General features: G+C 36.8%; 1 protein-coding gene across 1 annotated transcript in view; it reads right to left on the bottom strand.

The window, feature by feature from the left end:
* FCHO2 (FCH and mu domain containing endocytic adaptor 2) overlaps nt 1-26105 on the bottom strand; it is a 113645-nt gene that overhangs the window by 67880 nt on the left and 19660 nt on the right. Inside the window, 4 exon segments of the mRNA XM_065873108.1 lie at nt 5217-5321; nt 13163-13315; nt 13401-13542; nt 16488-16562. Coding sequence (XP_065729180.1) covers nt 5217-5321; nt 13163-13315; nt 13401-13542; nt 16488-16562 — 475 coding nt within the window.

Raw genomic sequence — 26105 nt, 5'->3', positions numbered from 1 at the left:
TCTCTGAATATCTATTAATATCTCACAGAACAATAATATTCCTCAAAACAGGATTTGGGAAATGTTGAACTAGTCATTTTCAAACAAAAATACATTTGTCACTTCCAGTGCACACACCTGATTACCCACTTTCTTGCCAAATTACATCAGTTCTAAGGAGCAGGCCTAAATGTTTGCTATTTTTCCCTAGTTTACCAAATTAAATTCCCTCACCCCATATTTAATGTCCAATTTTCTTCAGCACTGAGTTACGTGATCAGAAATCACTAAGCCAAATAGTCATGTCTATATTTGTGTAAAGGGTCTGAACTTCTAAAAAAAAAATCAGTTATGGTGAAATTAGTTTTGGCAGTAATGCAACAAAGTCCAAAAACTTAAATCCATTTTATTCATGAGGAATGATGAGTTAAAATAGAGTGCTTGTCTTGACTAATTCTGACCAAGTCCAATGAGAATACCCATACTTCAAGATCCTGAATTACTCTTAAGAACTGAGGAACATTCAGGAGGAGCATGATCCTATTTTACATTCATATTATAAGAATGCACCCTCTGCTTAAATTTCTGCAATTTAATGAACAAGATATTTTCTCATAGACAGGTAGTCCCAAATCCAGGAAAGCTTGGTCAAACAGGCACTAATTTCAAATGGATGATCCCTAATTCCAAGGAAACTTGTGCCTTCTTCTCATTCTCTTTTGAAACACCTACATTGAATAAGTCAGATCCTTAATAATTGAGAAATATCTTGAAGCATGAAGCCAAACAGAAACTAAAAGCATGATTCAGCTACAATCTTGAAACTGTGCTTTATTTTTGGTGGGAGGACTGCTAAATATCAGAATTCCTCAAAATTAGTGACTACGAAATAAGCTCAGAGTTATTCAGCAATGGGAATATAGTACCAAGTGTTTGAATATAAATGAATAAATCTTCTTGAACAAATCAGAGTTCTTCCTCCTTGCAATTTCAAATCCACTGTGTTCATATGTACTGTTATATCAGTTTTTTTAAAAAGTACAATTTTGTCAGCCAGGAGAGATATAGAAAAGCACTCTAATACTAAAACTCCTTAATCTGAGGGTGTTGCTCAAGCAAATCTCAAATTTCCTTGAACTAGCCATCTAACTGTTCAAAGTAAACAAAATCTCCCCACTGTTTCAAGTTTTTTAAGTGTCATTAACCAACAGTGGTGAAAAGCATAAGCACAGAGTCACAATTTTAATCATGCTTATTCTCAACTCAAATGCAAAAACTTACATCACAAGTACTCCAAGTAAATTCTGACTTCTTTCACCCCAGGTAAATATATGTCCTGCCACCCAAATTTCATTCTCACTAGACTGACATGCCCCTTCCCACTAGGATTAAGTCAACCCGCTTGGCCTGGAACAAAAGGAAAGTAGAGAAGCAAAAGAATTCGTTTCCCTTCTAAATAACCCAAAATAAAGTCTACTGTCTATTAAGAAACAAAAGTTAACCTGTCCTACAGTTGTGCGTGTGTGACAGACAGAGACAAAGAGGGAACACGAGAGAGAACACACATACACATCAGCACAGTATACCATGAACTTTATTTAAAAGCACCATGGTTAAACATCTGCTCAAACAAATTAATGTTTCCATCTTGGAACTGGCAAGATAAACAGTTAAAATGCAATTTGAAAACATGTAATGAGGAAGCAGAAAGAGATAAGGAGAGGGAAAGATGAGTGCTGAAGATTCTTTATAAGGTAATATATACAAACAAAAAACACTGACTCTGGGCTTCCCTGGTGGCGCAGTGGTTGAGACTCCGCCTGCCGATGCAGGGAACACGGGTTTGTGCCCCAGTCCGGGAAGATCCCACATGCCGCGGAGCGGCTGGGCCCATGAGCCATGGCCGCAACGGGAGAGGCCACAGCAGTGAGAGGCCCGCGTACCACAGAAAGAAAAAAACAAAAAAAAACACTGACTCTAACAAATTCTAATTTGTTTTTTCAAATTAAATAACTGAAAGGCAAACATTTTCACTGATAGAAATTAATCATTTTGATAGGAAATTAATAAATCAATAAAAACTGCCTTATAAATGAGTGTTCCTAATGATTTAAAAGATAAAAGAGAACTTGCTGAAGTCTACAATGACCTCAGTTGCTATAGAAATTGAAACTTTTTATCTCACTAGAGATGGAGCCTCATTTAACACAACTAAACCCTTCTTGAAACATTATCATTTCCGAGCTGCCATGACATTACACTTCCCAGTTTTATTCCTTCTCTGGCTTCTCCTACTTGGGTTTCAGCATCTCTTCCTCTCCCAAACTGACAATGATGAACCTCTCAGAGCTTGGCCATTATTTCCCCACACTCTATCCAAAGGCGATGTCATTATGGCTGTGTGTACTGTCCAGCCCCTATTTTATAAAGTCCCAATCCTTTATTCAAAACCTTTGGGAGCAGTTGTTTTGGAATTTAAATATTTTGGATTTTTAAAAATAAAGATAACATGGTGTTACCATATATCTCATAATACTACCAACAGGATCTGCAGTGGCATCTGTTTATCAAACACTAGAGGAAAACATGTATATTCAGTCTAAGTAGGATAAAGAGACTACAAATTAGCCTCACATCAGTTCAAGTTTTGCTGCCAAATGAGTTCCAGGAAAAAGATTTTTGGTTTTCAGAGCTTTTGGAATTCAGAATTGTGGATAAGGGATGTGAATATTATGTCCAGGCAAGATTACTTACAGCCTCCAAAACTGCCCACTTGATGTCTCCACTTAGGTATACGCAGCTCAAAATTAACATGTTCAAAACTGAGCATCTCATGCTCTTCCGACCCCTCAAACTAACAGCTCTTCAACTAGCCTTTGCCATTCATCTCTATACACATAGGCTTACAAGCCAAAACCTGGGAGAGATCTTGAATCCATTTAGAATTCTCCCATTCACCCTACCCCTGCCATCTCCAAATGCATTCACTTGTCTCCTTCTACAAGGCCACCACACTGACCCTCATCCTTCTCACTGGACTATGATACTGCCTTCCAAATTGGACTCTTTTTTTTTTTTTTTGTGGTACGCGGGCCTCTCACTGTTGTGGCCTCTCCCGTTGCGGAGCACAGGCTCCGGACGCGCAGGCTCAGTGGCCATGGCTCACAGGCCCAGCCGCTCCGCAGCATGTGGGATCTTCCCGGACCGGGGCACGAACCCGTGTCCCCTGCATTGGCAGGCGGACTCTCAACCACTGCGCCACCAGGGAAGCCCCAAATTGGACTCTTGATTCTCCTTTGGCCTCACTATAATCCATTCTTCATGAAACTGTCAGAATTAGCTTTAAAAATGCAGACCATATCATGTCACATCCCTGCATACAGCTCTTCAATGTATTTCAACTGCTCCTGGAAGAAAACCTAAACCCTTACTAAAGCCTGGTCCTTGATTATCCCTTTAACCTCATTTCTAACCACCATCTCTCCTTACTCAGTTTCAGTAAGCATTTTTTACTTTCTAGAATGTGATCTCTCTTTTACACATCTGGGTCTTCACATCCATGGTCTCCAATGCCTAGAACACTCCTGCCCTAGAATGAGCCTCTTACTGATGCTTCAAGTCTCAGTTTTAAATGTTACTTCTCCAAAATGGACTTTCGTTAACTCCCTAATCCAAATTAGGTCAACCCCATTATTCTATCTCATGGAAGCTTGTTCTTTTCCTTTGTAACATTTATAGTAATCTGTAACTTTATATTTAAGCATATATTTAATGTCTGTCTCCCTCCCCTACACTGTATACTCCATGTAGAGCAGAGAGAATTTGTTTTATTTACATATATATTGTATACACCCAGCATCTAGCACAGTGCCCACAACATGGTAAGTAGAGATGGATGCATTATGCCTGCACACAAGCATGCAAGCCGTCTGTTTCTGAGGTGTGAATCATTCACCACTCCAAGCAAGAAGACTCCCTAGAATCCAAAAAGTCAGACTCATAAAGTCCTTCTTCACACTTACAGAGTGCCTACCATGAGCTGAAAACTGTTTTAAGTGCTGAGGAGACAGCAGTAAACAAATCAATCCCTGCTCTTACAGAACTTATATTTTAGTGGGGGGAAGACAGACAATAAAATATATGGGTAGAAGAGCCAGTGTGCCTCACCATATTTCTAGCCCCTCAAACATGATGACTAAGAATGTTCTAAGAAGAGGTTCCTCCATCAGCCTCAGGGCCAGAGTGAAGAGCTAAGCCATGATGAACAAGTAGCATGATAAAAAATAAACACTTGCTATTGTAAGCCACTGAGATTTTGGGGGTTCTCTGTCACAGCAGCATACCATCCTATCCTGTCTGACACAGTAAATTAAATGCATGGTGTCAGATGATGACAGGTGCTAAGGAGAAAAACAAAACAAGAAAAGAGGACAAGAGGTGAAGGTAGAAGTTTTGGGTATAATTCATAAAAGGCACCCATCTTAAATCTAGGCCTTTAACTAAGGCTCTAAGAACATCAAATTGAATATAATTTATCCCAAGCTTATAGGAGACAGACTTTTTTTTTTTTTTTTTTCCTCGGTATGCGGGCCTCTCACTGTTGTGGCCTCTCCCGTTGCAGAGCACAGGCTCCGGATGCGCAGGCTCAGCGGCCATGGCTCACGGGCCCAGCCGCTCCGCGGCATGTGGGATCTTCCCGGACCGGGGCACAAACCCGTGTCCCCTGCATTGACAGGCGGACTCTCAACCACTGCGCCACCAGGGAAGCCCGAGACAGACTTCTTTTAACTGATTGTCTGTCTTCCCTTACTAAAATGGAAGTTCTATGAGAACAGGGATTCTTGACTGTTTTGTTAACCACTATACCCTCAGCACTGAGTCATTTCCAGTTTTCTTAAGTATAAGTCAATTTTAAAACCCATACATAAGCATTACTGTCTTCATCATCTACCAATGTCCTCATTTTCTCCAATGCTCCTTAAACATTCTAGTCAATCTGAATAATCCCTTATGATATTATAACTATTGATTCTTGGTCTTCAATCTCCAAAACAAGATGTATATTTTTAAAACAGCATTATTAAAACACTGAGATTGTGCATTTTAACATTTTCTAATACTAAAAAATTTTATGACAGAAAAATTATATTATTTTTATCACTAATATAATTTATTATAATTTACAAACAATAAACACAAATATCCTGTTTTAGATTTAAAGCCTTAAAAATACCAACCTGAGCTGTTTCTGTCATTTTCTGTTCAAAATCAGCTTTTCCTAATGCATATTTTTCCACATAGAGTTTATAGGTATCTGTAGCTTTCTTAGATTTAACAGTTGCCTGTAACAAAACAGAAACATTTTGAACTATACAAAATATTTTTTATTTCCTGATATAAGTTTATATGAAATAATAATTTAAGTGCATTTTAAGAAATGAGGCCTATGTTGAGTTCAAGATGACAAAAACTAATACCTTTTTTTCAAGTCCTCCTTAGTGGTATTTTTTGTTACAGTCACACAATAATGCAGAAAATAAATGCTAATTCTCTTGTTTGATGGAACGTGCTTTAAAAAGTTAAAATACTCTCATTTTATAACCCAGAGTAAGATCACACAACCACATAATAGTACAATGTTACTAAAAATTCAACAAACAATACTGTGACAATACCCTCAGAATATGCTTGACACTCCTTTACACACCTGTGAGTCTTTCTTTCTTCCACAACAGATATTCCATTTAATGTCTGATCAGTGACTATAAAGCTAGCTCAAAAGTTGAAAAAAAAAATCAATTTTCCTTGAGGTTTCTCAGTTTCCATTGTGCTCCGGAAAATCTATAAATTTGATTTTTTTTTTTTTTTTATAAATTTGTTTTTAATCATTGCCTATTTTTCAAGAAATTGTTACTGCATTATTATAGTTCTAATTTTATCAAAGTTACTTACTCAATAAAAACTTAATAATATGTTAAATATTAGGCAGTGACGAATATGAATACAAATTATATAGACATCTTTTCTTCAGGGACTTCATAGCAGAAGTATAACCCATATACATAAACAGCTAGAAACTGGTGGAAAGTAACAAAGAAGTAAAAACAAATTTTATGGAAGATGGACATTAAGGAAGAAGAAAAACTATGTGTCACTTGTAGGTTGGGGCAGACATGTGGCTATCAAGAAATATGATTATTCTCAAAGGATTCATCAATTTGGATACAGGAAGTTTGAAGGGAAGGGGTGCTGAAGTAAATAAGAGTTTAAAGAAGATAAAAAAAAGAAAAGCTATAGGATTTCAAGATAAAAGATCTCCACTTTCTTAATGAGGTAAGAAGGGGTCTGCTACGAGTGAAGAAGAGTAGGGTAGGGTTGGGAACTTCAGGAGAATAAAGAAAGTTTCAAACCATGGTTGTGGAGGATGCAACTGGTAATAACTACAGGAGTAAAAGTCTTGCAAAGAGCCACTGAGGGCTAAGCTGCAAAACTTGGAATTTGTGCAGAGCCAATCAGAGCCAGTAGGTAATTATCTCCAGCTATGTTCAGGAGTCTAAGAATAAGTATTAGAAACAGAAAGTTGGGTTTACCTGGAGGTTTGGGGTTGGCAAGAGATGCATACAGTCTTATTCTCTAAAAAGGCAATTCTGTACTCTCTCTAAAATATAATTGCATATATTATATTAAACATATATGCTTTATGCTTGTGGGCCTTCTTAAATAAAGAATATAGGATGCCACTTTATCTTGTAGTGTATCAAAACGGTATCTTGTATCAGAACTGGTTTTGGAGCCAAAAGAAACTGGATTCAACTTTTAGCTCTACAATTGACTACCCAGTTGACTTTGAGTTTTATATAGTTCTCTCATTCCTAAAACGGAAATACCACAAAATTTTTTTAGAGCTTTGGCACAGATGAAATGTAATTTATGTAAATGCTTGGGACAGGGACTACAAAATAAATAGTATCTGCTATTAAACATCAACAGGAACATACATCATTATATTTTGCTGTTACACTTAGCTGTTATTATATCTAAGAGTTGTTCTAAGCTCTACCCCTAGAGTAAGTGTCTAAAACCTACAATGATTTTCTAGTTTGTTCCTACGGACCTTTTTTTAAACTCTCTTCCCACTGTCTAGCCGTATGACATTATTTTATACTACCGTTAATATACCTCCTCTAACATCCTTGCCCTTTCAAACATTTAACAATTAGATGAGATGGATATTTAGAGTTTACAAACTACCTTCACGGGAAGTCCAGATAACCAAGTTTGCAAGAATTTATTTTAAATACAATTTTAATGCCATGATTATCTGCGTTTCCTTTTGGATTTTGTTATGCCAAGAGACTTGGAAGAAGAGAATTTCTTCCAGCTACCTAAATTTTCAGTCTATACAAGAGCAACAAGCAACCCACAGTCCATGGAGTGATTTTTAATGACATAGTCTAGCAAAATGATATATTCCCACTGGGAGCCCCTCCTTCTTTGCTTCTTCTTCATCCTAACACTACTCTTTTCCTCTGCTGCCTATTAAGTTATTGCCTTATAATTTACGTGTCGGCTATTGATAAATACATGAGCTGTGATCACTCCTAGAAGCATTTGAAATTTGAAAGGAAATTCATAAACAATGGAAAAGTCCCTCAAAATATAACTATAATGATTGTGTCCATACTTTTTTTAAAGTAATTTATTCCATTACAGGTTCTACACAAAATAAGACACCTCCCTTTCTAAATTTACCATTAAAACCTTTCTCTAGTAGCCTCTTGTTCTGTACTATTCAATAAGTCTTAGCTCCTCAAAAAGAAGGAAGCTTCTTGAAGACAGAGGGGATAATATGTACTCAGCCTTTAAGAACCTTCATAACATCTAGCATGATGACAGGCACATGGTAGAAACTAAAACATTTATTTACTATGGCATACAAATTCATAATCCAACAATCAGAAAATATGTGAATGAACCATTTAAAAAGGGAAGAACTGAGTCTATAGCCTATATTTAAAGTAAACTCTTAATTTTTATTATATTAATAAACAGGAAATGTTCAAATAATATTTTGCTATAATGATATTTCCTAGTAGACACATACGTTGCACTGTAGACAACATAATGGTTTCTCACTTAAAAAAAAAGAAAGAAGATACCCTTTATAAGTTCTAATATATTTTTTACATCAGCTTTCACTCTTCAAAGGTAAACATCATATGTCAGAATAAGGAAATTACATACCAACTTAAAGAAGCATCTTAGAAAACTGGCAAAAGTAGTACTTAATAATGAATAAATTTTTTTAAAGAGTTTATTGATTAACAAGGTATTTTAAGTAATGACAAAAAAATTTAAAGAAAACTAAGGGTATCCTATAAAAGAATATAGAGGCCACTTTAGAATGTAATCATATTCTGGACTTCCCTGGTGGTGCAGTGGTTAAGAATCTGCCTGCCAATGCAGGAGACACGGGTTCGAGCCCTGGTCCAGGAAGATCCCACATGCCGCGGAGCAACTAAGCCCGTGCGCCACAACTACTGAGCCTGCGCTCTAGAGTCCACGAGCCACAACTACCGAGCCTGTGTGCTGCAACTACTTAAGCCCACGAGCCTAGAGCCCGTGCTCCGCAATAAGAGAAGCCACTGTAATGAGAAGCCTGCGCAGCGCAACGAAGAGTAGACCCCGCTCGCTGCAAACAGAGAAAGCCCGTGCACGGCAACAAAGACCCAACGCAGCCAAAAATTAAATAAATAAATATATTTTTAAAAAGAATGTAATCGTGGGCTTCCCTGGTGGCGCAGTGGTTGAGAGTCCACCTGCCGATGCAGGGGACACGGGTTTGTGCCCCGGTCTGGGAAGATCCCACATGCCGCAGAGCGGCTGGGCCCGTGAGCCATGGCCGCTGAGTCTGTGTGTCCGGAGCCTGTGCTCCGCAACGGGAGAGGCCACAACAGTGAGAGGGTACCGCAAAAAAAAAAAAAAAAAAAGTATGTAATCGTATTGGGAATATATATATTTTTTGAAAGCAAGAAACATCTCTCATAGGAAATGACTATACAGCAACACTCAGTTAAGTCAAAATGACTTTCTAAATAGTATCTTTGCTTAGTAAAACTATAAATTCTGGGCTTCCCTGGTGGCGCAGTGGTTGAGAGTCTGCCTGCCGAAGCGGGGGACATGGGTTCGTGCCCCGGTCCGGGAGGATCCCACATGCCACGGAGCGGCTGGGCCCGTGAGCCATGGCCGCTGAGCCTGCGCGTCCAGAGCCTGTGCTCCGCAAGGGGAGAGGCCACAACAGTGGGAGGCCCGCGTACAGAAAAAAAAAAAAAAAAAAAAACTATAAATTCTTAGGGTAGACTCATAGAAACGAAATGCCCCAGTAGTAACAAACTTGACCACTTTTGTAAAGTGATTATTAAAAGGGATGTTGGAGCATAGCAACTTATGCTTTAAAAGCAATAGCTACATTTCTTCTCATAAACAAAAGATTGGCCTTAATAGATTACCTACTGATAACAAAATAAATCCTACATTTTATTCATTTCCTTAGCGTTATAAATAAGTTTACTGATGTACTACCAGGAATATTTCTGTTTAAGTGTCTATAATTTTTATAGTAAACTCCTATGAATCAAATATATACATATAAAATAAGTACTTTGTCACAGTCCACAAATATGAGTAACTTCTAAATGGTGCTTTATAAAAATAAGGGTTTGTGAATGAAGATGAGAAGCGTACTATGTCATAATAGCCAATAAGTGTTTATGTTTTCAAGCTCACCAAAGGAAAAACAGTTCAAAGATCTATGTTTAAAAAAAAATCTACATTCATGTTAATAAAGAGCTTATTTATTACAGGCCAAAATAAATTTACTTAGGCTTGGATTTGAATATATATAAATCAGAGACCCATTAACACATCTAGTATCACAAGCAAAGGTATCACCTCTGAGCAGAACAATTAGAAAAAAGCACCCCTTCCTCTTCTTTTCTTTTTGCTGATTGAGAAGATTTAGACTATACTTCTGTTCTCTCAGTAGTTATGCTTAATGTTCATGCTTGCAAAATGAACTTTCGAGATACTCCTGAATCTTTTTTCAGTCAGATTCTGACCCTTCTCAGTTACTTCCAGTTCAGGGACTGCTGAGGTCTGCTTTTTTCCCCACATAGTATTATCTTCAATGTCACCAAAAGCATTACTGACAGAGCATTTCTTAAAAGTGTTCCACTATCATCTCCAGATTTTCTTCCAAACATTGGTGCTCACATTTTCTTGATCTTACCAGGTCTCAACAAAAGGTTTTCAGACAACAATCAGAACTAATCCTTCCTCAATGCTCTTAAAGTGGTCTGTTAATTGAAACATCAACGTGTTGCAGTTGTCCAATCATGCCACCAGGTATATAACAACCAAGTTCACAGAGGCAGTGAAACTACACCACAAATGCCACCATGCCAACAGTGATTATATGATACTATCATTTGACGATGCATTCTGATTTCAGAGCTGTGAGGAAAAAGATATACCCGGTAGCTTTTAATATTCTCTTTTTCTCTGGTGGCTCGTTCCGAATTTATCTTTATTTAACCTGTTTAATACCAAGAATGTACTTTTGATCTAAGAACTCCTGAGTTTTTTAAATTCTGAAATATTCTGATCTGTTAACTCTTCAAATATTATCTGTCTACCATCCTCTCCATTTTTTTTTCTTCTGAAATCCACATCAGATGAATGTCGGTAACCTTTATTCTCTGTACTATGTTATGGGTGAGTGCCCAAATTCAATCTTTCACTATATTAGCTCTAATGTTTGTCTTCTCTGTTGCTTTTTTAAAAATTTCAATAACCATATATTTCATTGCCAAATTTTCTGGTTAGCTGTTTTCCCATCTACTAGATCTTATTTCATTATCTCTCTTAATTTCTTTAATATAAATTTATATTCATTTGCATATCTGAACATCCTCAACATACACGAACGTTTCTGATCATCTATTTTATAAATCTAAATTTTATTTGGAGTGAATTCTTATTCTAATTGTTAAATTTATTGCCACCTGTCTTAGCAGAGGTATCCCCTGCTTTTCAAAAGTTTGTCTTACAAGTTTGTTTACTTTGCTTTTACAAAAGAATTATATTAGTTCCTGTTTTCATGAACTGAAAAACATTCAAAGAGGATTTTCACTTTTACAAAAACAGGTGAAAAGAAAAATAGCATTCAGCGTTTGCTTTGCAGGAGCCGTTACAGAGGCAGCGCACACCTTGAGAAGCAGTGAAAGTGGCACCACCAAGCTCCTTCCCAGGATCTACACTCAGCATCGGTCTCCAAAGCTTTGAACTGTGTCTGTAAGCATCTGTGCTTTATCTCAATTTATTTTGTGCATGCATTAGCAAGATGTGTTCTAAGGTACTTGCTTCTCTGCTTACGCCATTTTGGCTTATGAAAGGTTTCACAGGAACACTCTACTGTTGTATGGCAGGGAAAGCTATATTAGCTATATTAGATTCCTTAAGATGTGCTTTTGCTCATTTCAGGTGGGAGGTTTCTTGTTTTTTCCCCTCTCTCTTCTCTCTCTCCCTCCATCAGTGATGCTGGAAAACTCTACAGAATACAAGGTAAACATCACCTCCTAGAATTGTGTTATATTCTATCATTTATGCTCACCCATCCCCATTTAGCAGTTTCAGGTTATCTCCTGCCAGCCCTCCAAGGCCCCAATTTAGTATCAGTCTTATAAAGGTAGCTTTTAATTAATTCCCTGGAAGAATATAGGGGATATGAATGAAACAGTCATGAACTGGTTCCCTGGCCTGACTGCCAGTCAGAACTGCATCCTTAAACCCCAACTTCCAATAATGCTTTAGCCCTTCAGCAACTCAACAGTCTTTTTTCACTACTTATAGTTTCACCAAGTGAGTGGGGTTCCTTGGGCTTCATCTCAAGTGGGGAATATTTAGTCCCCTTTACCACACAAGAGCTAAATTCCACTGCCTAACTTAGGACTTTGGGTCCAACAGCCCTGCATAATCAATCTCTACGTGCCCTTTTGAGTTTCTGTTCCATTTCTGGTTCATTATGAAGATAATATTCTTCTTTTTGGAGCATGTTATTTTGCTTTATTTTCCCTTTTCATATATTTTATTAACTGCTATGCCTGGAATGAAGAGCGTTTTAAAATCATGAACTTACTGTGCCTCATTTTCTACCCCCTCCCAATTTTTATTTATTGCACAAAACACTAAAGGAAACATATTACCCCAAATTCCATCGACTGTTTTGATTTTTCCAGATGCTCTTCTGGTTTTTGCCCATGTATATACACTTTTATAATTATCATAATTGCAACATAATTACAGTTTTGTTATTTTTTAATGGCTATTTCAAATATTCTACAAAGCTTTCAAAATTATCACTCCCTATGGCTGATTCCTAAATGATATATACCACATCAAACAAGTGGATAGTTAAACTGTTTTGAAAGGGGAAAAATATCTACTTTCAATCAAAATGAGAGTGGGGGAAAAGGTTGTGGTTTACCACAATACTACATACATGGGCTCAAAGTCAGCAATAAATCACCCACAACATATATTTAAAGTTTATCTCAAGTAACTATTGCCTTGCTAAATCTACCAAAGTCTTGCTTCAAAAAAATTTTTACCTCATTATTAAATCTTACACCAAGCAGCATCTCATCAATTATCTTATAAAAATATCCTGCAGGGCTTCCCTGGTGGCACAGTGGTTGAGAGTCTGCCTGCCTATGCAGGGGACACGGGTTCGTGCCCCGGTCCGGGAAGATCCCACATGCCGCGGAGCGGCTGGGCCCGTGAGCCATGGCCGCTGAGCCTGCGCGTCTAGAGCCTGTGCTCCGCAACGGGAGAGGCCACAACAGCGAAAGGCCCGCGTACCGCAAAAAAAAAAAAAAAAAAAAAAACCTGCAAATGTGTCACCAATATAAAGAAATCATTCCTTTTTATGTATTTGCTAATCTATCTACCAGATACAACATATTTTGTAAACCTACTTCTGTTTCACTTAGGTAAATCACTAACACTCAGAGGCACAGTGACTTCATCTTTAATATGAGATCATTCTTGAGTGTTTAAAGATTAAATGCAGTCTTGTATTTGAAAATGCTTGAAACCACAGAGGTATTATTTTTATTACAATTACCTTTTCTATTTCTCTTTGTGTAGCTCCTTCCTTTTTCAAACGTTCCTGTTCTACACATTTGGCATTGTAATTTTCCTTGGATTTCTGGAGGGCCTGAGTTATGCTCTGAATGTTTTGAACAGCTTCCAGAGTTCCTGCAACTTCTTCTTTAGTCTGTTTGGTATGAAATGATTCATCAAAATGCAGAACTACAAAGCATTCAATATCTGACCAATCAATCCTTTAACAAAACTGATACCTTTTTATGCGATTTTACTTGTTCTTCTCCATACTTCTGAACTTCTTTTATTAATTCTTGTAATTTTCTAACAAGATCCAAGTGACAATTTGCTAATTTCTCTGTAGATGTTTTGAACACATCCCACACTGGTGCAAATGTTCTAAAGCAAAGAAAACATGGGAATAATTTACTTACAGGAAGAAAAAGTTTAAGGCTCCAGAATAGAACCAATGGAAATAATGTTATATTCAGTAATTTTAATTAGTCAAAAGATGAAATTAAATTAAATCACAAATGAAACGACTGACAGCCTGACCTTGATTTTTTTTTAAATCCTTGGTTAATTATTTAAAATATTTTTATACCTCAGATACAGAGAAATGAGTTAACTCATATCACAGGTCTGGCCATGACCCTCCCTTAATTATAACGTGTCATTTTCTGAGTTGATTTGGTTATTTAGATTTGTATCAGAAGCCCTTCTAATCACTGTCTACTGTTTAAAACTAACTTATTATCAAATCTAAATTTTAGACTCTTCAGTGCTCCATTTAAAATGCTTCATCAAAAATAAAAGCTCCTGCGAATTCCCTGGCAGTCCAGTGGTTAGGACTCCGTGCTTCCAGTGCAGGGTCACAGGTTCGATCCCTGGTCGGGGAACTAAGATCCCGCATGCCTACAGTGTGGCCAAAAAAACCAAATAAATAAAATTAAGAAGATAAAAGCTCCTCTGAATTTAAACATGCAAAAGTCAAATTTGTACATGATTTTTTAAGTGCCTTCATCATTAAAATTTATTGAAGAATGACTTTAAAACTGTTATCTGAAACTTTGTTTCAGATTTTACCCGTGTACCTCAACAAACACTAAGAGAGTCCCCTTTCTACTATACTTGGTATAGAACGTATGACATACTTTCCTACCACTTCTTCTCAACACTGAGAATTTAATATTTTCAACAGGTTCAAGTACTTCCAAGAGTTACTACATTATAATATTTTGAATAATACTTAGGATACCAAAGGTTAGTTTAAACTAATCTGGTCAGTAGGGAATGATGTAAGAATAATTTTATCCTATGCTTTCCTCAGGTACTTCCTCAGAGATTTTCAACAGCACTTGCTTTGCTCTATGAGAAAACAAAAACAAATAGCAACAATGATCATTAACGCAAGACGGTAGAGACAGAAATTACTTACCCTAATATGTACTCTGTGCCAGTTACTGCATTTCCTACCCAGTAGGAAAGCTAACTGACAACAATCATTTTAAGCAATAACAAAAAGTTCAAAGAGAATAATTAAAATACTTAAATAGGACTGTTCTGATTAGATCTTACCTCACACTTTTAAATCTAATCAGCACTAAGTGTGGCAAGTAGTTAGATGGAAAATTTTGAGAGAAAAAAGGACACCTGAAAAGTATCCACTCACTACAGCACCAAAATACATGTACATCACTTCAGGTAAACCTGATACATGATAGTCTAGACTTTACAAAACAGGTAAGATGAGAGTGTCCCTTTACTTTACCCAAGGATTATTTACACTGAAAGGAGGTTCAACATAAGATTTCTTTAAATACAGGTTTCTTTAAGGAATTTCAAGTATCATTCCATTTTTTAAAGTTTGACATACACAACTTTTTTCTGGCCAGGTAATACAAGTTAATGTACAATGAGCACTAAGAAAGGAAATTGACCGATCCAAAATATGTTTAAATGCAACTAAATACAGAAAGATAAAATTCAATTCTTGCCTAAATATGCATCAGTAAACAAAAACATTAATATTTAAAACCTTTATAATCTTAAGTAACACTAACACAAAAAATAAAATATCACCTATTATTCATGAAAGACACATATTCCAAAGACAGAAATGTTTTCAGTAACTTTATTAGAAAACACATGTTTTTTTCTACCTCCCACCTGGTAACTAAAAATAAGAATTTCCTATATTAAAACCATGGCCTCATACTGAGTGAAGTAAGTTAGACACAGAAAGACAAATATCATATGATATTGCTTATATGTGGAATCTGAAAAAAAGGTGGGGGTGTACAAATGAACTTATTTACAAATCAGAAATGGAGTCACGGATGTAGAAAACAAACTTACGGTTCCCAAGGGATGGGGGGTAGGGATAAATTGGGAGACTGGGACTGACATATACACTCTAGTATATATAAAACAGATAACTAACAATAGCCTACTGAATAGCACAGGGAACTCTACTCACTACTTTGTAATGGCCTACGTGGGAAAAGAATCTTAAAAAAAAACAAAAACAGAAGTAGAGTCACAGACGTAGAAAACAAACTTATGGTTACCAAGGGATGGGGTGAGAGGGGGAAAACTGGGAGATTGGGGTTGACATATACATACTAGTATATCTAAAATAGGTAACTAATAAGAACCTATTGTATAGCACAGGGCACTCTACTCAATACTCTGTAATGGCCTACTTGGGAAAAGAATCTAAAAAAAGAGTGGATATTTGTATATGTATAACTGACTCACTTTGCTGTACACCTGAAACTAATACAACATTGTAAAGCAACTCTACTCCAATAAAAAGTTTTTAAAAATAATAAATAAATATTTCTAAAATATCAATCATACTGGAAACCTAAAAGAATGAGTATATGAAAGAAAAATAAATTATTTATTAAAAAAAAAACAACAAACCATGGTCAATTGGTTAAAGCTAGCTTCTGTTATTCCAGTTACTTTCTGGCCCTTCTACTGTGGTCAATAAAGAAGAAATTACGTTTTAGAAGAGGCAGGTCTACATGGAGGAGTTAGAAACAGGAGGCTGCCAGAAAAGTGAGGAGAGAGATGGAAAAAAGAAGGAAGAATGAAGTTGTATTGTGTAGTTTAATAAAGGGAAAAAAGTAAGTTTCATTTACTTTGTGCTGATTCAGCAAATTCAATTATACTTTCTATCAAGTTGAGAATATATTCACAATATATAGACGCATTTTGAATAAACACATTACATATTATTATATTTATGAACCATTTTATCCTTAATGGGAACCTACTATTCTCATAAACTTTGCCTAAATCAACATTGAAAGAGTTCTTCAAAGAAATTAACTCACCCAAGTTGTGAATAATTGCTTGCAGATTTTGCTAGTTTTGTCATTGACCTGGAGTACGCCTCTTCTATTGTAGCTCTGTTAAATCAAATTTCCATATTATAATAGCTCTTGTTTAATGACCAAACACATAGCAAAATTATTAAAATACAGTCACAACTGTAGAAACAAAAAGATAACTCAAAGTATATGTTAAAAATAAGTAGGTATGTGGTCATGAATTTCTGGCTTATCTTTAAATGGCTTTTGTGCACATCTACTTAAAGAACTAGTCTGGTATAGAGCTAAAATAATGTATTGATATACCACCAAAAACACTTTAGTGAAGTCACTCCTCTTCTTACCTTTAGTATCAATGGTTATCGGAACAGGAAGTACAAAAGTACTGTTTCTTGCATTCTCTCTATATACAAACTGATTCAGTATGAAAGTCATTTGTGTTTAGTATTTCCTTGGTGTACTTAATATAGTTTTATTATTCTTTAACATTGTGAATTCATTATTATGCACATTGAATGGAACAAGAGATTGAGGACAGCCATTTGCACAAAACTAAGTATGAATTATTAGCAAGTCTGAGATCCTGAACTTCAGTACTTAATCTAGTCTGTGATTAGATCTAAAACATTAACAAGTATTTCACACTAGGATACTGTGCTTTATATAACTGCTATACAGCATACAGAATTTTAGGCTAAAAAAATTAAACCATTAAATATAGAATAGAAAAAAATTTTCCTATAGGCACATAACTTACAAATGAAAACTATGACATTGTCCTGGCCTTCATAACACTACAAAAATTAAGTTCTATCTTACCTCACCCATAATTACCCTGTCCCTTCTCAATCTGTGCTACCCTTAACAAAGAAACAGTCTACAACCACCACTGCCTTCCAGTTACTTTGATAGCTTCAACTAACATTCTGAGATCAACAAATCCAGATCTCCACCCTGCTCTTGAAGCAAATCATCTGTTTAATATCTAAATGCCTCAAGCATAACTCTAGCTAGACATCTTAATCATCTCAAGCTCAGAATATCCAAGCTAAGCTTATCTCCAGACTCTTCCCCAACCCCACAAAAGGTAGCTCTTAAAGAAAAAGCAACTATTAACAGTAACTGGCTCTCACTGACGGCACTGTGATTTTTTTCTGCTCCTTTAAACTTCTGGGTGTCTTTTTAATATACTATATTACAAGGGTAGTACTTTGATACTTTTTAGAACGTTAATACAGAAACAGTATCTCAATGAATAAGTTTAACAGCAAGGAAAAAATGGTTCATTTCCAGTACTAGTAAATTGATCCAAAAACCTTCCAATGAGAAAAAGCTGGAGAGGTGGTGGGTGTGCCTAAAATGCATCAGAGAACTAAAGAGGCAGTTAAGAATCAGCAGGCCAAGACCCAAGAGAAGGCTATCCAGAGAAGAGAGACAGAGAGGTAGGGCAGCTTGTCCCCTGGGGCATCTACAAGCGGCAGCTGATCCTGAGAAGCGGAGCAAAGCCTCACAAGGTAAGGGAGACAAAACTAGCTTCAGACCTGCCAAAGGTGGGAAGCATGGAAAATCCCATACCCTTTAAACTGAGACTCAAAGAGTAAGGATATAAGGAGTTAAGAATGAACCGTAAGTAGGCAAGCTCTCAAGGGGACTGCAAACACTATCTTTTCAAACTGATATTGGATCCTGCATGGTTGTCTTATATACATTCATACAACCACCAGGTACATAAGGAAACAAGACAAGATGAACCACCAGCGGAAGCAAATTTAACAATGTTCCACACGCTAAGATTATAAAGCTTAGACTTTATGAGTTTATGCATTATGATCAAGGAGCCAGTCGATTAAATCAAGAATTTCACTAGAGAGCTAAAAATCATTTTTCAAAAGTGGGGGAGAGCACAGCAAATTTGAAAAAAATATAAATTCTATATCTGAAAAATACAATAACCAAAATTAGTATCTCAATGGATGCAGTTTAACTATAGAGTCAATACACTGTAGTGAGACGTAAACTAGAGAGAAGTGAGAAGATCTGGATTCTGGATTAAAGCTCAGTGAAACATAAACTAACATAACACGGTAAATCAACTATACTCCAATAAAAATTAATTAAAAAAAGAGAAAAAGCTCAGTGAAACAAAAGAATGGAAAACCGAGAAGAGAAATAAAAGACAAAGGACAGAGCAAAAAGGCCTAACATATGTGTAAAGAAAGTAAGAATGGGTCAGAAGAAATATATATTTGCAGAGATAATGACAGAGGATTTTCCAAAACTGACCACAGATATCAAACCACAGGTTCAAGTAGCCCAACAAACCCTAAGAGGATAAATAAAGAGGTATGTACATCTAGTCACATCATAGTAAAACTGCTGAAAGTCAAAGACAAAAGGAAAAGCTTAAAAGCAGCTAAACCTTTCCCACCATCAGACGTTACCTTCAAAGGAACAATAATTAGCCTGATAGCTAACGTCTCAACAGTAGATAATGCAATGGTCTTCAAAGAATTGTTTTTTAATCTAGTAAAATGCAAAACTATAAAACTCCTATAAAATAACATAGGAGAAAACTTAGATGACCTTGGGTATGGCAATGTCTTTTTAGATAGAACACTATAGACATGACCTATGAAAGAACTCATTGATAAGCTGGACTTCATTAAAATTAAAAACTGCTCTGTGAAAGATGATGTCAAGAAAATAAGAGGACAAGCCACAGACTGGGAGAAATTATTTGCAAAAGACAAAAGAGAAATAGAAATGTTATCCCAAATACACACAGAACTCTTAAAACTCAACAATAAAAAAAAACAAACAACCTGATTAAAAAATGGGCCGGGGGCTTCCCCGGTGGCGCAATGGTTGAGAATCTGCCTGCTAATGCAGGGGACACAGGTTCGAGCCCTGGTCTGGGAGGATCCCACATGCCACGGAGCAACTAGGCCCGTGAGCCACAACTACTGAGCCTGCGCGTCTGGAGCCTGTGCTCTGCAACAAGAGAGGCCACGATAGTGAGAGGTCCGCGCACCGCGATGAAGAGTGGCCCCTGCTTGCCACAACTAGGGAAAGCCCTCGCACAGAAACGAACACCCAACACAGCAAAAATAAATAAAATAAATTAATAAACTCCTACCCCCAACATCTTTAAAAAAAAAAAAAAAAATGGGCCAGGGCTTCCCTGGTGGCGCAGTGGTTGAGAGTCCGCCTGCCGATGCAGGGGACAAGGGTTCATGCCCCGGTCCGGGAAGATCCCACGTGTCACAGAGCGGCTGGGCCCGTGAGCCATGGCCACTGAGCCTGCGCGTCCGGAGCCTGTGATCCACAACGGGAGAGGCCACAACAGTGAGAGGCCCACGTACCGCAAACAAACAAAAAATGGGCCAAAAACTTTGACACCTCACCAGAGACGATATACAGATGACAGATAAGCATATGAAAAGATGCTCCACATCATATGTCATCAGGTAAATGTAAATTAAAACAAGATACCACTACATACCTATTAGAATGGTCAAAGTGTGGAACACTGACAACACCAAATACCAGCAAGGATGTGGAGCAACAGAAATTCTCATTCATTGCTGGTGAGAATGCAAAGTGATACAGCCACTTTGGAAGACTGTTTCGCAGTTTCTTACAAAACTAAACTTATTCATACCCTACAATCTAGGAATTGTGTTCTTTCCTATATACTCAGAGGAGTTGAAAACCTATGTTCACACAAAAACACGCACAAGTATGTTTATAGCAGCTTTATTCATAACTGCCAAAACTCAAAAGCAACCAAGATGTCCTTCAGTAGATGAATGGATAGATGATGGATAAATAATTCATATCCAGACAACAAAATATTATTCAGCATATTACTAAGTGAAAGAAACCAACCTGAAAATGCTATTACATACTGTATGACTCCAACTAAGGCTGACCTTTGAACAACATGGGTTTGAACTGTGCAGGTCCACTTATACACAGATTTTTTTTCAACAAATACATACTATAGTACGAAATGGTCCACAGTTGGTTGAATCCATGCATACAGAACTGCAGATATGAAGTGCCCACTGTAAAGTTATATACAGATATTCGACTGCACAGAGGGTTGGCACCCCTAACCCCTGTGCTATTTAAGGATCAACTACATATGACATTCTGGAAAAGGCAAAACTATGGAGACATAAAAACAGAGCACAGACGATTCTAGGGCTGTGAAAATACTCTGCAAAATATTATAATGATGGATATGTCATCATACATTTGACCAACCCACAGAATGTATAACACCAAGAGTGAAGCCCAAGGTAAACGATGGATTTTGGGTGATTAGGATGTATCAATGCAGGTTCATCCTCGGTTAAAAAAAAAAAAAGGTACCATTCTGGTGAGTAATGTTGATAATGGGGGAGGCTATGCGTGTCTGGGGGCAGGGGACATATGGAAAATCTCTGTACCTTCCTCTCAATTTTGTTGTAAACCTAAGATTGCTCCAAAAAAATGACTTTAAAAAAAACCTACCAACTAGAATTCCATACCCAGCAAAAATATAAATGAAAGTAAACCCCTAATAAAATAACAGATCTAGGTGATGAGCATCAATGGCTACTAACATCACAAAAGAGATATAACCAGATACTATACGCCTCTGATGGAAGTACACACCACCGCCGATGAAGTATTCTTGTCAAAATATTGAACTGAATTTGATCTAGTTGCTACATTCAAATAACAATTTATAAGAAATATAGGAGTAAAGGAAAATGTTAAATAAAACTATGAATATGCAATTAGCATGTTCCAGGATTTGGGACCCTCTATAGAACAAATAATTTGGTTTCTTAAACAAAAAAAAAAGTAAGGAAGGAGTGAGGAGAACTACAGATTAAGAGACTCAAAAATCACATCAATCAAACATAGTGTATAACTCTTGCTGGGATCTTGATTAGAGGAAATCAATTATGTGTATCGTTGTGTGTATATGGCAATTGAGAAAAAGTGAGCACTGACTGGATATCTGGTGATATTAGGAATTCATACTAAATTTTTAGATAAGGTAACATACCGTAGCTATGTTTTTTAAACAGCCCTAATCTTTCACAGACACAAATGAAATGCTAATGGATGAAACGCAATGTTTCTGAATCTGAGATCCACTTTATAACTATTCAAGAGTAGTGGTATGGGACTTCCCTGGTGGCGCAGTGGTTAAGAATCCGCCTGCCAATGCAAGGGACACGGGTTCGAGCCCTGGTCCGGGAAGATCCCGCATGCCGCGGAGAAACTAAGCCCGTGTGCCACAACTACTGAGCCTGCGCTCCAGAGCCTGCAAGCCACAACTTCTGAGCCTACACACCGCCAACTGCTGAAGGCTGCACACTGCATGCTCCACAACAAGAGAAGCCACTGCAATGAGAAGCCCGCGCACCGCAACGAAGAGTAGCCCCCGCTTGCCATAACTAGAGAAAGCCCGTGCGCGGCAACAAAGACCCAACACAGCCAAAAATAAATAAAATAAATAAATTTTTTAAAAAATGATTAAAAGAAAAAGAGTAGTGGTATGGAATCGCTGGAACAAGCCTGGCCATGATTTGACAATGTTGAAGCTCAGTGATTGCAACATGGAAGTTCATTATAGTAAGTTCCTAACTTCTGAGTAAGTTTATATATGTTTGAAAGTGTCCATAATAAAAAGTTTTAAAAATAAAGATAAATTAGAGATATGATCAGACTAACAAAAATTGAGAATTCACCACCAGAAAATCCACATTAAGGAATATTAAAAGATGTTTTTTAAAGAGAAGAAAAATGATCCAGGACAAAATATCAGAGAAAAAGTAAATAATTTTAATAAATCTTAAAAATGACTATATAGGGACTTGCCTGGTGGCACAGTGGTTAAGAATCCACCTGCCAGTGCAGGGGACATGGGTTGGATCCCTGCTCCGGGAAGATTCAACATGCCGCGGAGCAACTAAGCCCTTGCGCCACAACTACTGAGCCTGCACTCTAGAGCCCACAAGCCACAACTACTGAGCCTGCGTGCCACTGAAGCCCATGTACCTAGAGCACGTGCTCTGCAACAAGAGAAGCCACTGCAATGAGAAGCCTGCACACCGCAACAAAGAGTAGACCCCGCTCACCACAACTAGAGAGAGCCCACGCAGAGCAATGAACATCCAATGCAGCCAAAAAAAAATTAATTTTAAAAAAAGATCAACTAGGTTAGATATTAAAAATATTTTTTAATTACCATTAATTTTGTTAGATGGGTAATATTATTGTCTTCTAAGTCACTAACTGTTAGAAATACATACATAGGGACTTCCCTAGTGGCGCAGTGGTTAAGAATCCACCTGCCAATGCAGGGGACACGGGTTCGATCCCTGGTCTGGGAGGATCTCACATGCCGTGGAGCAACGAAGCCCATGCGCCACAACTACTGAGCCTGTGGTCTAGAGCCGAGCCACAACTACTGAGCCCACGCACTGGAACTACTGAAGCCCATGTACCTAGAGCCCATGCTCCGCAACAAGAGAAGCCCACGCACTGCAATGAAGAGTAGCCCCCACTTGCCGCAACTAGAGAAAGCCCACGTGCAGCAACGAAGACCCAACACAGCCAAAACAGATAAAAAAAATCTATGGCCTACAGACCTGTCCGTAGGATCAAGCTGCACATTAAAAAAAAAAAAACAAAAAAAACACATACATAAGTATCTATGGATGCAATAATTTGATGTCAGGGAACTGTTTCAAACAAGACTGTCAAAATACTAAAAACTGTTGAAACTATATTATAGTTCATTACTTAGTGGTTTGTAATACTTTCTCTATTTTGTTGGCTAAGTTTGAAATTTTTCAAATAAAAAGCTAAAGAAACACACAACAAAAATGGCATATAAGTGTATATTTCCACAATAAAAAGTGTTTTAAAAATAGAAAACTTTTAATTTCCAGAGTAAAAAGTTAAACACACACACACACACAAATGGCATATAAAGCATGTAAGTCAGGAGGTGGTAGTGTTCTCAGGTTCTTGCATTTTCAGGAAGATGATAAAAGTGCCAATTATTATTAGAAATTAATACATCAAGGAAATATGTTATAATCTCTAGGATAACTACTAAAAGAATGAGGCTATTACTTCTAAGGTGATAGAAGAAAAAAATTAATAGAATAAAAGAAAACTTTTTAAGGCCAAAAGGCAACAAAGAGGAGGACAAAATATAAAACAAGTAGGATAAATAGAAAAAAAATACTAAAGGGGTTAGCAAACTGCAGCACCATCAGCAAATCTAGCCAATTGTTTGTCTTCATAAATAAAGATTAGAATACATCCATGCTCGTTTATTTACGTGTTGGTTACAGCTGCTTTTGTACTAAAAGAACAGAGCTGAATAGTTGCAACAGAGACCAGACCACACACAAAGGCTTTACACAAAAAGTTTGACAAACCTCTGACACAACGAATTTGAACCCAAATATATCTGCAAATATACTGTATGTAAAGAGCTAAATGCTCCAGTTAAACAATATAGATTTTGAAAGTGGCTTTAAAAACAAGAGAGAAACATATCTACACCACAAAAACACAGCTAAGGAAAAAAATGCAAACACTAACCAAAAGCAAACAGATGACACTTTAATAACAACAAAGAAGACTTCAAGGCAAAAACATTGCTAGAGGCATAAAAGGACACTGCATAATAAATGGAAAAAAAAAGTTCAAATCACCTGAAGATGTCGTAGTTCTAAATTTCTATCCATCTACTAACATGGCCCCAAATATATAAAGCAAAAATTGGCAGTACTACATGGATGAACATTCACAATCAATATGAAAGATTTTCAAAACAGCTCTTTCAGGAACTGATAAAATGAGCAGGATTAAAAAACAAAAACCAGTGAGGATATATTAGAATTAAACAACAGAATTCACAAACTTACCATAATAAATACATATAGAACTCAATACTCAACAGATACAAAATATTTTCAGGTACATAGAGATATTTAGTAAACTGACTCTACCCTGGTCCATAAACCAAGTGTCAACAGATTTCCAAACATTGAAATCATACAGGTATGTTCTCTAATCACAATGTAATTAAGCTTGAAATCAACAGGAAGAATATACCTTTACAAATCAACACATATTTGGAAATTAAGAAATGCACTTCTAAATAACCCACAGAGGCAAGAAAGAAAACACAATGAAACTTTAAAAATTTAAACAAAGTAATGAAAATCCTATTTCTCAAAACTAGTGGAGTAGAACAAAAGCTATGCTTGAGAGAAATTTATAGAGTTAAATGAATATGTCAGAAAAGAAAAAAAGTTGAAAATCATTAAGTTAAGCATCCATCCCCCCAAATTTAAAGAACAGAAAACTGAACACAAAGTTGAAGGAAATAAAGAAGTTAATGAAACAGAATATAAATATATAAAAAGAGACAAAGTCCATAATTGGTTCTTTGTACACACTATTAAAAATAACAGGGCTTCCCTGGTGGCGCAGTGGTTGAGAGTCCACCTGCCGATGCAGGGGACACGGGTTCGTGCCCCGGTCCAGGAAGATCCCACATACCGCAGAGCGGCTGGGCCCATGAGCCATGGCCACTAAGCCTGTGCGTCCGGAGCCTGTGCTCCGCAACGGGAGAGGCCACAACAGTTCTCACTTTGGTAGGCTCGCGTACCAAAAAAAAAAACAAACAAATATCAAATGAGACTGATCATGAAAAAAGGGAGAAGGCACAAATAACCAATATCAGGAATAAAGTGGGATGTCAGTACAGATCCTGTAGACATTTTTAAAACTTCATTGAAGAATATTAAGAATAACTTTTTGGCAATAAATTTGAAAATTTACATGAGATAGGAAAACTCCTTAAAATATAACTTATCAAACTCACAGAAGAGCTGCAATATCTGAATAGTCCTGTAACTATTTAAAAAATTAAATATGTGATTTAAAACCTTCCTACAAAGACAGTTTCAAGCCCAGATGGATTTGCCAGCAAATTCTGTAAAACACATAAGGAAGAAACTATAATCTCCCACAAATTTTTCCAGAGAATACAAAAATAGGGTATACTCCCCAACCCCTTTTAATGAAGCCAACAAACCTTGATTAGTAAAACGTAAGAAGGATATTTAGAGAAAGGAAATTTTCAGGCCAATCTCACTGATAAATACAGATGCAAACATAAGAAATAAAATAGTAGCAAACTGTTCTACTAATGTATAAAAACAATAATACATCTCCACAAAGTTTGGTTTATACCAGGAAAGGGAAGTTAGTTTAACATTCAAAATTCAACGTAATTCAGACTAACAAAAGAAAACAAAAGAAAGAAAACATCCATTCATGATTTTTTTAGAAAGGAAAACAAAAGCCTTACCAAAATAGTATGTAGAATTTCCATAATCTGATAAATAGCAGGGAAAAAAACTAGAATAAATATTTAAGAGTGAAATGTGAGACTGGGAACAAGATAAGGATGCCTATCATCACCATTTCTATTCAGCATTACACTGGAGGTATTTGCCAGGACAATAAGAAAAAGAAATAAAAGGTATAAAAAGGTATTAAAAAGGGAGAGATTAAACCGTCATTTTCACA

The sequence above is a fragment of the Phocoena phocoena genome, chromosome 3, assembly GCF_963924675.1.
Source record: "Phocoena phocoena chromosome 3, mPhoPho1.1, whole genome shotgun sequence".
Classification (NCBI taxonomy): Eukaryota; Metazoa; Chordata; class Mammalia; order Artiodactyla; family Phocoenidae; genus Phocoena; species Phocoena phocoena.
Note: the sequence above shows the minus strand (reverse complement) of the source record. Positions and strands in the feature narration are given on the sequence as shown.